We start from the raw sequence: 16,660 nt of genomic DNA, 5'->3' as shown, positions 1-16,660 counted from the left end.
GTTAGTTCACAGTGCATTAACTCATGTTAACAATATTTGTATAAAGTATAAGTAAATGTTGAAATTAACCTTAACAAAGATGAATAAATGCTGTAAGTGCAGTTCATTATTAGTTAATGTTAACTAATGTAGTTAACTAATTAACCTTATTGTAGTGTTACCGAATTTATATTGTTGTAAGTATGCAATATCTATCTATCTATCTATCTATCTATCTATCTATCTATCTATCTATCTATCTATCTATCTATCTATCTATCTATCTATCTATCTATCTATCTATCTATCTATCTATCTATCTATCTATCTATCTATCTGACAGATGATCTGTCAAGCCTTTGCAAACACAGCACGTGTTCTCTGGTTTGCTACAAACTGGGAGTCTTTCAGGCTTTTACATTTTTTAATATAGACTGCATAACAACATAGTGAACATACATATACATATTATATTATAACAAAACAATGGGATTGAACATTTATTTATTTAATTAATGGTGTTGTCCTCTGTCACCCACTGTGCCGGCCAAGTTTTCCCACTGTAATAAAAAGAGATTGTTATTAATTTAGATCTTTACATCAACAATGAATTCAATTCAAAACAAACATGATAAGGTTCAGGGCAATAAGGAACCACAAGCCACCCCTTCATTCAGTAGGTTTATAAACTTACAGTAACCTGATAACAGTAAATATGGTTGCTGATTCTATCCCCTTTTGTATGTGTTTGATCTTTTTCCTTTGTAATTATTTTAGGCACTTATGTAATTTTTAATGTACTCTGGCCCTTTTTCTGTGTGGGTGGGTTGGTGGGTATGTTTTGTTTTGGTTGTTTTTTTTTTTTTTTTTTTTTTTTTTTTTTTTTTTTTTTCGTTGGTATGTTGTTGTTGTTGTCATAAAACCAATAAAAATTAATATTGAAAAAAAACCAGTAAATATGGTAATATTTTGGTTAAGGTTTGAATATGCATTACCTACGGTGTAAACATTTATTTAAATTCATATACCTCTGCTCAAAAGCTATCCATTATAAAAGACCTCTGCAATTTGCTCCACAATAATAGTCTTGAAAATGTGTTCATGAAAGGATTTTGTAAATGCCTTTAACCAATGTGTGTTACTTTAGCATCCCAATGTCAACATCTAATCAAAATTCAATCTAAATAAAAATGAAATCCTTGCTCAGAATAAATGAGTGATTATGTCCAACATATGTCTATCCATTATGGCAGTCAGGTTTATCTGCCTTAAGCACCACATCACTGATAAAATACACAAACACTGTAGAACTTTAACTAAAAGCTCAGTGCCAACAATTGTCTGCCCTCTTTACGGGGCTGATGTGATAGTACATTTTGATAAATGAAGCTCAGTCTCAGGTAGTTGCTTTGCGCAGTAGATCTCTGTTCCCTTGCGCTGCTTAGCGTGTATGTTTAAACTTAAGGCAGCATGCGGCAAATCATTTATTTTTTACTCTAAACAATTAATCCATCCAGTTAATCTCATACTTACATGCACAAATATCTAATTTAGATTTGAGCAAGAGCTTTGCACAAAATAAATTAAAGGCAAGCCACATATAAATGGCTATCCCAAATACAACCCGTTCAGTCAAGTGCCTGATGCAATTATGGATGTTAAATGGACTTGCACTTATATAGCGCTTTTATACTTTCTGGGATCACTCAAAACACTTTTACAATGTGTATCACTACCACTACACACACATTCATACAGCACTGTTTGCAGACAGGCTTTGAAGACTGGATTCCCACATATTAATACACCTAATGACAGACTGGTGGTTTTAGTGTCTTGCCCAAGGACACATTGACGCACTGAGCCACAGCTGCCCACAAATACAAGCCAAGGTCATTACTTTATTGGTATTGTACACAGTGTTGGGAGTAACGCGTTACAAAAGTAACGCAATTACAGTAATGTATTCCATTTTGCTGTAACGCAGTAATATAACACATTACAAATAAAAATTCGGTAATATTATACCCGTTACAATCTCAGTAACGCGCGTTACAATGCTTTTTAACAGGAAGTTAGGTGATTATTTTTTTTTTTTATAATTCACCACTACCGAGAAACATTTTGGCAGTGGCACCAGCGAAGAAAAAAATCTGACGTTCTTTCTGTTGCTGGAATTCTATGGTTAGGATGGCTGAGACAGAGTCTACATTTGCAAGGTGGACATTCTCCCATTATTTTCAGTTCATCAAAGAGAAAGATAAGAATATTATAGTCAAGTGCAATCTATGTGTGTGTGCGACACCGAGGGAACTCTCTACTTCGAAAAATAGCACCAGTAACTTAAAGAAACTCCTGGACAGGTGCCACGGTAACACTAAGCTAACCGAGAGAGCTGGCGCAGAGAAGAGAAAAAATGACGGGGATGAGAGCAAGACAAAGCAACAGAAATGATGTTTCTCTCAGACTGCCATGCTTAAACCCCAAGAGGTGAAGAGACTCGTGGCAGAGTATATTGTTGAAGACATGCTGCCTCTATCAACAGTGGAATCTCCGGCTTTTATAAAGCTTGTCGGCAAAATCCCCATCAACACCCGAAATGACAAGGTAAGCTAACGTTGTCATATTGACTGCTGTTATTAACGTTAAGTTTACAAGCCACGCTGATACGTTAATGTGGTAAAACAGCTAGTGATGTGCAGTTTTGATGTGCAGTTGTTTGTGAACGATTCATTCATTTTGAACGATTCTTTTTAGTGACTCAAGATTTACCAGACTTTGATCCTTTCCCTCCTTTTCTGATTCTGTGATTGTTACTTTTTGCTTTGTGACATAAGCCTTCACTGTGTCTATTATATTAAGTTGTTAGTAGCCTTAGGGGCCTACACAGTCATAATGCTATTCCACATTGCCCCACATTATCCTACTAGATGTATAATGAGCTGCAATAAATTAAAATTTTACCATTTTAGAATGCCAAGTCATACTTCTGTGGTTATTTTGGTGTAAGTAACTCAAAAGTAATGCAAAAGTAGTGTAACACATTACAATTCAGAGACAGTAATATTGTAATATAACTAATTACTCTCAGATGACTGTAACTAGTAATCTATAATGTATTACATTTTTTAAGTAACTTGCCCAACACTGATTGTACATACCAGAGTGAACAGGGCTCCCATTCTACCAACTTCTTTTGGATCCCCTGAAAAAACATCAAAGTTGGGGGGTTAAGGGGTTTTCAGTTGGGGTGCTGCAATTCCACTGAGTACACCTAAGACTTTTAATTATTGTAAAAACTAACCTTCTGCATTTTGCAGCGGATCACCCTCTTAACTGGGTAAAAAGTCCCTTCTTGGATCCCATGGTTACATTCTGAAAGAGCAAAAAAAGTACATCAGTTTGACCTCATACATCATCAATGTATTAAAAAACTATTTTGACAGGCAACACATGATATATTTTATGACTTAAATATAAATGGCTAAGGCAAAATAATCACTGTATTTGAAGTCTGATTTGAAATGGTAAAATGTAAATCTAGGAAAGCTTAAAAACCTTTGGCTGATTTTTTCCCCCTCAGTTTCTTCCCTGTAGTTTCTTCCTTGTCCTTCACCTTCCTTTTTTTGTTTGCAGAGATTTCTGTTGAGATGAAGGAAATGTATCTGTTATTACAATGAATACTGGTTTAACACAGTACCTTTATTCCAATAACAAATGTATACTGTACACATTACATTTGGAAATATATAGATTGTAATCGATAATGCTTCAATTCACAGGGAACAGGGTGTCACAGATTGATTTACTAAGTAAGATTCTGTCAATATTCTGTCAATTTGATATAATGGGTTTTACAAACCCCAATTCCAATTAAGCTGGGTCAACTGTAAAACAAAAATAAAAACATAATACAACGATTTATGAATCATTTAAACCTATTTTAATCTGAAAACTTTACAAAGACAGGACAACTAATCTGTTGTTTGAATGTTTGGAACATATAGTACTGAGAATGTTTGACACATTCCACAGGTGAACAGGTTCATTGGAAACACGTGAGTGTCATGATTGGGCATAAAATGGGCATCTATGCAATTCATTCACAAGCAAGTCATCCTTTGTTGTTAATGACTGAGTCATCTGGGGATGCTATTTGATGGTGGGAATCACTACTAAAAACATTTTAAAACATTTTAACGTTGGCTCAGGAACACCTTGGAAAACAATTGTCAGTTAACTGTTTGTCACTACTACAAGTGCTACGTGTGCAGTCCACATTTAAACGTTTTTGGAAATCATGTACCTCGTGTTCCTTGGGATAAAGAGGAAAATGACCTCCCAGATTGTTATCAGTGCTAAGTTCAAAAGCCATGGGGGTGTGTTAGTGCCCATGGCAAACCCATGCCCCATGACATTCAAAATGAGTGAATCTTTGCAAACAAACAATAAAGCTTTTCAGTTTGAACATTAAACATCTTGTCTTCGTTGTATATTCATTAAATATAGGAACTTCACTGGAATAGGGGTTTGTATGATCATCAAGGGCCTAATTTATGAATGTATATAAACACATATAAACAAACTGAGATTATGATGACAGAAATCGCCACAGAATATGAAAGCTTGCTAAGTTACATCATATTATTTTGAGTTGATTATCATTTATTAACAGAATCTAGCATAGGCTGTGAATTGTTACAGCCATGTATTTTGATGTATTTTGAAGCCATGTAGCTTGTCCACATCTACACAGTAGACTAAAGTGAATTCTATACAAATAAGGACCCCAACACCTACAGCAGACTTTGGATGTGCAACAGTGCACTCCATAATGAAACATTATATTTCACTTTAGTAATATTTGAAAGGCAAGTTATCCAGATCTACATATTACAGTAGTTATTGGTATAACACCTCAGAAGTCCCCTCACACTAATCAGTCACTTGTATTATGACTTTTTATTTTAATACATTTCTTCATTTAGAGTGTAACCCTTTCAAATTTAACATTCATAGTTTTCCTTTATTCCTAGTCCTAAAGTATGTTTATTTGTAAGCAGGGTTGATTATATATAATAAAAGGAAGTTTCTGTATTTTAGGTGTGGTACTATCATAAACCTCTAGAGGGCGGTTAACGCTGTGGTATGTTGAGAGTCAACGTATGTTAAAAATCAGATGAAGAAGCCTGCTGAATATGCACGCACGAGGTTAGCGTGTAGCTGCAAAGACGATTTAATTTTCATTTGTTTTTTCGGTTCAATGTGCATATTCTTTTATAAAGGATAATATTAATCGTCGAGGTCGTTTATTTATCCTATTGCTGAGGAAAACAACCGGTCAATGCTTTTGGTTACTGGTTTTTCTTTTACAAGAACTCTGGTGAGTTTTGCTTATGCATTACTTTAACTTTCAAAGTGATATTCCTTTTTCTTTATATATATCTTAAAGCCAATCAGAGTTATATTCTATGTTCAAGAATGTATTTTTGTATGTTTATAAAGTAAAATTGATACGGAGTCAAATCTATCCGTGTATAACGCTAGTTTAACTGTTTAGTTAAATTATTTTATTTTCTACAAGTGTTATAAATGCAGCAAATGGTAAAAGAAATGTTGTACAACTAACAAAATATTCTAACGAGAGAGATGTATTGCATATTTAAATACTTTTATGCGTTTAAGCTGTTTATTTGAACTTATATTGTCACGTGTTGAATTAACACTGGTAATTACGGACATTTTGTGCAGCCAATAGAAAATGTCGGTGTAGAAATTGTTTATATTGAAATATGTTTAATGTGACTGCATTGTTTTATGCAGATTGGTTTTTTTGAATGCTGATTCTGTTAAGTGGTCTACCATTTGAACGGCGAGCCAGACCCTGATCTGCCAGTCAAAGAATCATCGTGGTCCATCACGGATGTACACAAGAGAGCTAAGCACATACACACTACCCGGGTAGCAACACAAAAGGCCTTTACACACAAAGACATTGAAGCTCTTTACACATGCATGACCATTGGAGCTTTACACATGGACATTTGAGTTTTATACATATGGACATTTGAGCACTTTACATACAAAGGATCCAGAACAGATTATTGAGACTGTGTTTTATTTTGTTTCATTTTATTCTATTTCATTTTTGGTCTTCACATTCAACTTCGGGTTTGATATGAATCATTGTTGTTGTTGGTTCATAGTGTTGAGTGGAAACCAGACAAAGAGTCAACTTTGACAATATTGTTTTATGTTGAATGTGAATCATTGTAAATAAAATTGCCGGCTGATAATTACTTGAAATTGATTTGGTCCACCCTTTTACACTTAAATCCTCCCAGAGCCGAACCTAAGCCGAATTTAACCTCTGTAGAGTAACATATACATAGAATACTACATTCGTCATCCCCGTTACATCCCTTATTGTGGCGAGCCAGCCAGGAGGATTTTTTTTAAATAGCCGGTTACAAGTACGTTTTGAGAGTGGTGAAGTTCCAAACTTTAGTTTCTGAAGTAAATTTTTTTTTTTGTGATTGAGCACAATGAGTATGTCTGATATTGAAAAGTGTTACAATGTGAAAGCACGGCATTCTTTATGTGTGTTAGGCATTACTGATAATGACACAGATGATGACATTATTGCAACTTTTGAGAATTATGGGGTCATTGTGAAAGTAGTGAGAGTAGCCCCCCCTACTGAGCAGACAGGACAGCCCATCATTATAGTTGAGTTTGATGCACACACTCCTGTCACACTTCTTGAGCCTAATTTCCCCCTAGAGATTAAGAGTGTGCGAAACCCAGCAGTTGCATGGTATGCAGATAACATCAAAGTGCTAGCACAGCCATCAGCACAGCCCCATGCCCAAGCACAAAGGTTATCCATTGAGTCAAGTGATGACAGTGATAATGCTGCTCCCGAAGAGGTCTCTTCTGACAACAGTGACTTTATTCCAAAGAGGTATATAAAAAGACAACCACTTAAGGAGCCAAAATCAAAGTCACGTGTCCGTATCTCAGACAGCCAGCCTGATCCTGCTGTGAGGAAAAAAACACCAAAGCCTGCCTTTAACACACTCACTAATGACGACCTAAACCCTCCCGAGATCCAGCGCATTGTAGTCGAGCACGTCATCAAAAATGATGCTTTTTCTGCACAGACACACTCCAAATGGCTGCGTTCATTCTCAGGAAAAGTACCTAAGCCCCCAGGTGAAGCTGACTTCGATACTTGGTGTCTTCATGTTGACCTTCTGTTGCAGGATTCTCTTCCAATAGATATCCAGCGAAGGAAAATCTTAGAAAGCCTCTTGCCACCAGCTTCCGATGTGGTTAAACAGCTTGGTTCTACAGCTCCTCCTAGAGACTACGTGAAGCTCCTAGACTCTGCATATGGCTTAGTTGAAGATGGTGATGAGATCTTCGCCCGTTTCCTGAACACCAACCAAGATCCTGGTGAGAAAGCATCTGATTACTTACAAAGATTACAAACACTGCTCAGTACTGCGGTAAAGAGAAATGGTCTAAAGCAGTCATCTGCAGATCGTCAGTTGCTGAAACAATTTCAGCGTGGCTGCTGGGATCACTCATTAATACTTACCCTTCAGCTGGAAGCCAAAGCCAAGACACCACCTGACTTTGCAGAGCTTTTGCTGCTGCTCAGAACTGAGGAAGACAGACGTGCAGCAAAACTGGACAGAATGCAACGACACTTAGGCAGTTCAAAACACAAAGCTGCAATTCACAAACAATCTGTTGTTGACATGTCTCCTTACAGTGACTCAAGTGTGTTGCAGACCTACATTTTGGAAACAGAGGCTTTGAGAAAACAGGTGGCTGATCTCCAGATGCAGCTTAGATCCTCCAAATCTGAGAAAAAAAAGAAACACGAGTCCAAATTGACAGAATACCCAAATACGGTGACACCTAAAGCGGAGATGCAAGTTCAACAGGTAACAGCTAAACCACCAAAACCGTGGTTTTGTTTCAGATGCGGCGAAGATGGCCACCTAGCTAGAACATGTGAAGGTTCCATCAACAAGGCGCTTGTGGATCGAAAGTACAAAGAGCTCAAAGTGAAACAAGATGAATGGAAAGTGAAAAATGGAGTCCCGTTAAACTGGACGGGGTTTCAGTAACGGGACATACTGGGGCCCATTGCAGCAAAGAATGTCCCAATGAATTGAACCTAAAAGAAGCAAGATGTCAAGCTCACTCATGTCTTCCATCTCGTGAAAGTGATTTAATCTCTGGCATAATTGGTCCTAAATGCACAGCTGAAATCATTATTGACGGACAGGTTTGCAACTCTCTTCTTGATTCAGGGTCACAGGTGACCACTGTGTCCAAGTCCTTTTATGACACGCATCTGTCATCCTCTCCAATCCTCTCTCTTGATGATCTTATTGAAGTTGAAGGAGCTGGGGGGCAGACTGTACCATACTTGGGCTATACTGAAGTTAGCATACATTTCCCAGAGAACATTGCTGGAAAAGCTGAAACTGTTTCCACCCTTGCACTTGTCATACCTGACTACAAATTCAATGCTGAAGTCCCAGTACTGGTTGGCACCAACACCCTTGACACATTGTTTAAATCTTTTGTTGCTAACGACAGCAGTTATGCTGCTCCCAAGGACAAATTCCAACATGCACCCCTTTTGAAAACTCTCTTGCGCAGATACATCCTGGGACAAAGCAATGGTAAAGTGGGCCAAGTCAAACTACAGGGTCAGAAATGCGTCGCCATTCCAGCGGGTCAAAAGATGGTCCTGGATGGGTATGCTAGGAATGTGGCAACGATTGCTGATGCTCCACTTGTAGTAGAGCCATCCACTCACTCCTGCCTCCCTGGTGGTCTGCTTTTGTGCAGTTATGTCCTGACCAGTCCCAGACGGACCTCATTTAAAGTTCCCATAATCCTCCAGAATGAAACTGCACATGAAATCACACTCCCAGCCAACTGTTGTTTAGCTGAGCTCTATGCTCCATCGGCTCTGTCCTCGCTAAGGAATACCTCAGCTAAAGAGGAAAAGCCTAGTGTTGTGCCTTCCACTACTAAAGTCGGCTGCAATACAGTATGTTCCACCAATCCTGAAAATAAGATCTCATTCGACTTCACAGACCCCTCTCTTCCTGAAGAGTGGAAAGAAAGAATTACAACAAAGCTTAACTCCATTCCTGAAGTATTTGCAATGAGTGACCTTGATTATGGGCACACTTCAGCGGTCAAGCACAGAATTCGGCTTTCAGATCCAACTCCTTTTAAACAGAGAGTGAGGCCCATCCATCCCTCAGATTATGAAGCTGTTAGGCTTCATCTCCAGGAGCTTAAAGATGCAAACATAATCCGTGAGTCGGAAAGCCCTTTCGCTTCGCCAATAGTCATTGTGAAGAAGAAGAACGGTGCTATCCGCCTGTGCATAGACTACAGAAAACTAAATAACCAGACAATCAAAGATGCTTACGCACTGCCTAACATTGAGGAAAAGTTTTCTGCATTGACTGGATCCAAATGGTTCTCTGTCATGGATCTTAAGTCAGGTTACTATCAGGTGGAGGTTGAAGAGGAGGATTAGTACAAGACGGCATTCGTAACACCAATGGGATTCTGGGAATTTAATAGAATGCCACAGGGAGTGACAAATGCGCCTAGTACATTTCAACGTGTCATGGAAAAGTGCATGGGCACCTTGCATCTCAAAGAAGTACTTGTCTTCCTCGACGATCTCATCGTTTTCTCGAAAAGCCTGGAGGAACACGAAGAACGCCTCATGAAAGTCCTGAACCAGCTGAAAGAGTTTGGCTTAAAACTATCTCCAAGCAAATGCCACTTTTTCATGAAGTCTGTGAAATATCTTGGACATATTGTTTCGGAGAAAGGCGTAGAAACAGATCCTGAGAAAATCTCTGCACTCACCACCTGGCCAAAGCCGACAAATATCAGTGAGCTGAAGTCCTTTTTGGGTTTCACTGGGTATTATCGGAGGTTTGTCAGAGACTACTCCAAAATTGCCAAACCATTAAATGCACTAACAGTTGGCTATTGTCCCCCTCGAAGGAATGCGAAGGGTTTTAAGCCTGTCTCCAATTCTGATTTCAAGAAACCTTTTGGTGGTAGATGGACGCCTGAGTGTGACACCGCATTCCAGACACTGATTCAGAAGCTGACCACAGCCCCGGTGTTGGGATTTGCTAATCCAAAACTGCCATACATCTTACACACAGATGCTAGTCTCCATGGTCTTGGTGCTGCTTTGTACCAGGAACAAGATGGTCACATGAGGGTGATTTCATTTGCCAGCAGAGGGTTGTCGAACTGTGAAAAACGTTATCCCACCCACAAGCTGGAATTTTTAGCCTTAAAGTGGGCAGTGACGGATAAGTTTTACGACTATCTGTATGGGGTCGAGTTCACCATCATGACCGATAATAATCCCCTCACATATATATTAACATCTGCCAAGCTTGACGCTGCAGGACACCGGTGGCTTGCGGCCCTGTCTACTTTCAACTTCAGCATCCAATACAGAGCTGGAAAGAAAAATCAAGATGCTGATGGTCTCTCCAGGCGACCACATGATCAGATAGACGCCGATAACAGTTCCCAGGTTGAAGATGACCGCATTAGCCAGTTCATCTCCCGTTTTCTGAATGAAGAAAATAGGATTTCCTTTCCTAAGGAAGCAGTGGGAGCCGTTTGTCAAAAGCATCAACTGTACGGACGCACTGTGGCAGACAAAGATGCCAATTTTCCTGTTGCTCTGGAATGTCTTGCCATTGATGCTAATGCCATCCCAGTGGAATTCTCCCAAGCTGAATTTCTTCCTGGTTCCAGCACCCTTCCCAGGATGTCCCAACAGGATTGGGCAGCAGAGCAAGCAAATGATCCTGTCATTAGTAGAGTGACTCACCTCTTGAACACTGGTAAACGTCTCTCTTACCGAGTCAGACAGCAAGAAAACCGAGAAGTCCAACTTATTCTTCGACTGATTCACCAACTTGTAGTCCTCAATGGAGTCCTCTACAGGAAGCGTATGAACAGAGGAGAGCCTTTCTATCAGCTAGTTCTACCCCAGAAGTATAAGGAAGTGGTCTTAGAAGCTTTGCATGACTCAGTAGGTCATATGGGAGTGGAGCGGACTTTGGATTTGGTTCGTACGCGTTTCTATTGGCCAAGGATGTCTTTGGATGTCGAAACCAAGGTCAGTATCTGTGAGAGATGTATCAGAAGGAAGGCAAAAGCGGAAAAAGCATTCCCCCTTGTTAACATCGAGACCAGCCGACCATTAGAACTGGTCTGTATGGACTACCTTTCTCTTGAGCCGGATGGTAAAGGTGCTAAGAACATTTTAGTCATCACTGACCATTTTACAAAGTATGCTGTGGCGATTCCAACAGCTGATCAAAAAGCAAGGACAGTTGCTAAAGCACTTTGGACTAACTTCTTCATTCATTATGGGATACCAGAACGCCTGCACAGCGACCAGGGTCGAGATTTCGAATCTGCTGTGATCAAAGACCTTTGTCATCTTCTGGGTATAAAAAAAACTAGGACCACTCCTTACCACCCACGTGGAAATCCCGTGGAGAGGTTTAACCGAACTCTTCTCCAAATGCTCGGAACTCTTCAAGAAGAAGACAAGATCAAATGGCGTGATTTTGTGCAGCCTCTGGTACATGCCTATAACTGCACGAAAAATGACACCACCGGTTTTTCTCCTTATCAGTTAATGTTCGGGAGACAGCCAAGCCTTCCCATAGATGTAGCCTTTGGTATCAAGCCTGAAGGGGAAAAGAGAGTTAGTCATGCCGAGTACGTCAAAAAGCTTCAAGAGAGTCTGCAAGAAAGCTACAAGATTGCTGTTGAATACAGTAAGAAGACAGCTCTTCGCAATAAGCAACGATATGATCTGAAGGTGAGAGAGTCCACTTTACAAGCAGGAGACCGTGTTCTCGTTAAGAATGTTGGCATAAGAGGCAAGCACAAGATAGCTGACCGATGGAGCAAGACCATCTACCAAGTAGTCAAGCAAATAACTGATTCTCCAGTTTATGTTGTAAAGCCTCTTACTACTGACGGACCTGAAAGAACCCTCCATCGAGATTTACTCTTGCCCTGTGGTTTCTTAACCCCCACCAATTCCAGTGATGAAGACAACAGGGTGGAGGAAAAGGAAAAAACAACTTGTTCTAGGGAATCGCCAACAGTTCCAGAGGATGACGATGAACAAGTGTATGAAAGTTATGGAGAACCAGATTTCTACTTTCCCCAAATAATGCAGGATAAGACATATCCTACCATAACAATTGTCAAGGATGTGCCCTACATACAAGAAGTGGAAGGAAGTTCCCGTGAGACAACCCTGAATCCAAATGCTCAACCATTTGAACCTTCTGGAGGTGTGGAAAGTCTTGATATTGAATTTGAGCATGTGCAATTGGATGGGGGAAACGCAATGGAAGAAGTAGCTTTATCTGAAGAGGGAGAAACAAACTTACCTGAGGACACGCTGGAAGAGAATGTGGGAAACTCACCTGTCAAGGAACTGGATTCCGAGGCCGTTGATGTCATTGATGATGAGTGTACTGAGGAGCTGATCAGGAATAGGACGGAACCTGTTGAGGGAAAAAGTGGTGAAATGAGGAAAGAGGACAACGACAGTGAAATACTGATTGAAGAGAATGTTGAAAGAAATGGAAATACCCCTGTGCAGGAGATACCAGAGCCAGAGTCCAGACATTCTACCAGAATCAGGGAGCCACCTGATAGACTAACTTACACATCATTAGGAAACCCCTTAGTGTTAGTCATGCAATCCCTGTTAAGTGGTTTAAACAAAGCCTTCACACAAGCCCTTGAGTCAGATGATTTCCCTGAAGTTAGGATACTTACCCCTGATAGATCAATTATTTTATAGGTACACTACATGCAGAGACGCATGCAGGTTTAGGAGGGGAGGATGTAACCCTTTCAAATTTAACATTCATAGTTTTCCTTTATTCCTAGTCCTAAAGTATGTTTATTTGTAAGCAGGGTTGATTATATATAATAAAAGGAAGTTTCTGTATTTTAGGTGTGGTACTATCATAAACCTCTAGAGGGCGGTTAACGCTGTGGTATGTTGAGAGTCAACGTATGTTAAAAATCAGATGAAGAAGCCTGCTGAATATGCACGCACGAGGTTAGCGTGTAGCTGCAAAGACGATTTAATTTTCATTTGTTTTTTCGGTTCAATGTGCATATTCTTTTATAAAGGATAATATTAATCGTCGAGGTCGTTTATTTATCCTATTGCTGAGGAAAACAACCGGTCAATGCTTTTGGTTACTGGTTTTTCTTTTACAAGAACTCTGGTGAGTTTTGCTTATGCATTACTTTAACTTTCAAAGTGATATTCCTTTTTCTTTATATATATCTTAAAGCCAATCAGAGTTATATTCTATGTTCAAGAATGTATTTTTGTATGTTTATAAAGTAAAATTGATACGGAGTCAAATCTATCCGTGTATAACGCTAGTTTAACTGTTTAGTTAAATTATTTTATTTTCTACAAGTGTTATAAATGCAGCAAATGGTAAAAGAAATGTTGTACAACTAACAAAATATTCTAACGAGAGAGATGTATTGCATATTTAAATACTTTTATGCGTTTAAGCTGTTTATTTGAACTTATATTGTCACGTGTTGAATTAACACTGGTAATTACGGACATTTTGTGCAGCCAATAGAAAATGTCGGTGTAGAAATTGTTTATATTGAAATATGTTTAATGTGACTGCATTGTTTTATGCAGATTGGTTTTTTTGAATGCTGATTCTGTTAAGTGGTCTACCATTTGAACGGCGAGCCAGACCCTGATCTGCCAGTCAAAGAATCATCGTGGTCCATCACGGATGTACACAAGAGAGCTAAGCACATACACACTACCCGGGTAGCAACACAAAAGGCCTTTACACACAAAGACATTGAAGCTCTTTACACATGCATGACCATTGGAGCTTTACACATGGACATTTGAGTTTTATACATATGGACATTTGAGCACTTTACATACAAAGGATCCAGAACAGATTATTGAGACTGTGTTTTATTTTGTTTCATTTTATTCTATTTCATTTTTGGTCTTCACATTCAACTTCGGGTTTGATATGAATCATTGTTGTTGTTGGTTCATAGTGTTGAGTGGAAACCAGACAAAGAGTCAACTTTGACAATATTGTTTTATGTTGAATGTGAATCATTGTAAATAAAATTGCCGGCTGATAATTACTTGAAATTGATTTGGTCCACCCTTTTACACTTAAATCCTCCCAGAGCCGAACCTAAGCCGAATTTAACCTCTGTAGAGTAACATATACATAGAATACTACATTCGTCATCCCCGTTACAAGAGTATAGGCCTTTATCGCAGTGCGCGTGTCATCACTTCCAATGGAGAATAGTAGTGTAAACCGATTTCCGGTCTAGTCTGTAGAAATGGTGGCAAGCACAGTTCCTCGCTGTGCTCGCCGTCATTGCTAAAGACTAGACCGTGAGTCGGTTTACGCTACTATTCGCCGCTGTAAGTGACGACACGAACACTGTGATAAAGGCCTATCATTTCAGTTTGAGAAAAAGAAACAGATTAAATGTTTAACATGGTTATCATTTATACCATGATTAAACAACATGAAAAAAAAAAAACACGACTAGCAATTGAATCATGATTTATGTGCTATTTGAAAATACCAGAACTTACTGCGTTTCTGCTGAGGTGGTTCTGTGATGGGTAGGATGGGAGGACTGGCTGTAGACTGGATGGGAGGAGGACTGGTGGTGGATTGGATGGGAGGACTGGTGGTGGACTGGATGGGAGGAGGACTGGTGGTGGATTGGATGGGAGGACTGGCGGTGGACTGGATGGGAGGACTGGCGGTAGATTGGATGGGAGGAGGACTGGTGGTGGATTGGATGGGAGGAGGACTGGTGGTGGATTGGATGGGAGGACTGGCGGTGGACTGGACAGGGGGAGTGGCGGTAGACTGGATGGGAGGAGGACTGGTGGTGGATTGGATGGGAGGACTGGTGGTAGATTGGATGGGAGGAGGACTGGCGGTAGACTGGACAGGAGGACTGGCGGTAGATTGGATGGGAGGACTGGTGGTGGATTGGATGGGAGGACTGGCGGTAGATTGGATGGGAGGAGGACTGGCGGTAGACTGGACAGGAGGACTGGTGGTGGACTGCTGGTTAGTAAAACCTCAATGGTACAAAAAGAGAAAATTATTTAAGTCCATAAAGCATCAGAAACTGTTAAAAAAATGCTGACCAGTGTTTCCCAGAGTCAAATATATATGTACTTATAATATATGTACAGTGCTATGCATACGTTTAGGCACCCATGCTAAAGTTGACTAAAAAGAGGAATAAAAAATCATCTTAATGCCTCAATTTAAAAAAAAAAATTAAGAAAAATCCAACCTATAAGGACACCAATTTTCTTTGTGATTAAATAATATATTGTAAATAAATAAATGTTCTTCCTTAAAGTACAGGGTGCATAAGTTTGGACACCCCTAAGTTAAATTCCAATAAAGACAGGCAGATTTTTATTTTTGAAGGCCAGTTATTTCATGGATCCAGGATAGTCTGCATCCTGATAAAGTTCCCTTGGCCTTTGGAATTAAAATCGCCCCACATCATCACATAGCCTTCACCATACCTAGAGACTGGCATGGTTTTATTTCAGTTAGCCTAATAGCTGGATTGATTTGCATTGAGAGATGATGTTATGGAAAGTTATGTTTTTCTTCATTTTTTTTTTAAATTAAGGCATTAAGATCAATTTCCAAAAGATGATTTTTTATTCTTCTTTTTAGTCAACTTTAGCATGGGTTCCTAAACTTATGCATAGCACTTTGTGTGTGTGTATATATATATATGACTCTGAAAGCAGATAATTTTTGTATTAAACAATTATCAAAAAAAAATTGTTGGTGACTAATTGTATAATTGATTAATAATCTCAAATATCCATTAGTTGTCGCAGCTCTAAAATAAACACCTATTGGATAAAGCAAACTTGGATAAGACCAAACTTGATGAAGCAACAGGTGAATAGCTATACAACTGTAATTGCTGTGTCTGTGCCACATATATATAATCGCATACACTTACCATTCAGTAAGAGTTCATAAAGAGCCTTCATCCTGTCCAGGCATTTTTTTGAATTGTCTGACAGTTCCCATTTTGGCTGGAGGACTTGGGCAGACCAGGTTTTCTGTTTCTTTGTTTTTTTCCCAATGAAGACGATGGCCTTGTAGCCTAATGTGTTTAACTTTTCGACCTGAAAATAAAGATTTATTAGATAATACAGAAATATAAGCAATTATAAATGTCTGAAACATTGTGGGCTGTAATTATGTAAATATAATAACTACAGACGTTATACACATACCAAGACAGATGCCTCGTCAAGCACATGAGACGTGGTTTGGTTTTTGTTTTTGTTTTTCAACCACGTCTCTTTTCTGGCCTAAAATTTTAAACGTTTTTTTGCAAGTCTTTGCTTTCGTGGCTGTACGGACTGGCAATATTTGCAGGTCTTGGTGGCCACACCAATAGCTGCTTTGCAGCTCACGCAGGTGGTTATTGTTGAGCCTCGTGGCATCTTAAAACTAGAATATAAAACAATCCA

The 16,660-nt window shown here is 39.3% G+C and overlaps 2 protein-coding genes across 2 annotated transcripts; one reads left to right on the top strand and one right to left on the bottom strand.

The window, feature by feature from the left end:
• Nucleotides 1-152: 152 nt before the first annotated feature.
• Nucleotides 153-16,171, bottom strand: LOC309492912 (uncharacterized protein; the record flags this gene model as incomplete). The annotated part of the gene is made up of 6 exons (XM_082161952.1): nt 153-539; nt 3,141-3,184; nt 3,284-3,354; nt 3,538-3,621; nt 14,723-15,223; nt 16,141-16,171. 6 exons carry the CDS (start codon nt 16,169-16,171, stop codon nt 488-490), a joined length of 783 nt encoding a protein of 260 aa, XP_082018078.1. The 3' UTR covers nt 153-487.
• Nucleotides 5,067-9,547, top strand: LOC309492306 (paraneoplastic antigen Ma3-like). The gene is made up of 2 exons (XM_082161217.1): nt 5,067-5,362; nt 5,803-9,547. The coding sequence occupies exon 2, from the start codon at nt 6,525-6,527 to the stop codon at nt 8,118-8,120; it is 1,596 nt and encodes a 531-aa protein (XP_082017343.1). The 5' UTR covers nt 5,067-5,362; nt 5,803-6,524; the 3' UTR covers nt 8,121-9,547.
• Nucleotides 16,172-16,660: the final 489 nt, after the last annotated feature.

The sequence above is a fragment of the Leuciscus leuciscus genome, assembly GCF_965113295.1.
Source record: "Leuciscus leuciscus genome assembly, chromosome: 2".
Taxonomy (NCBI): domain Eukaryota; kingdom Metazoa; phylum Chordata; class Actinopteri; order Cypriniformes; family Leuciscidae; genus Leuciscus; species Leuciscus leuciscus.
This window is presented reverse-complemented; position numbering and strand designations above follow the sequence as displayed.

Coding starts and splice junctions, on each gene's coding strand:
- LOC309492306 (XM_082161217.1), top strand. CDS start 6,525: ATGAGTATGTCTGATATTGAAAAGTGTTACAATGTGAAAGCACGGCAT.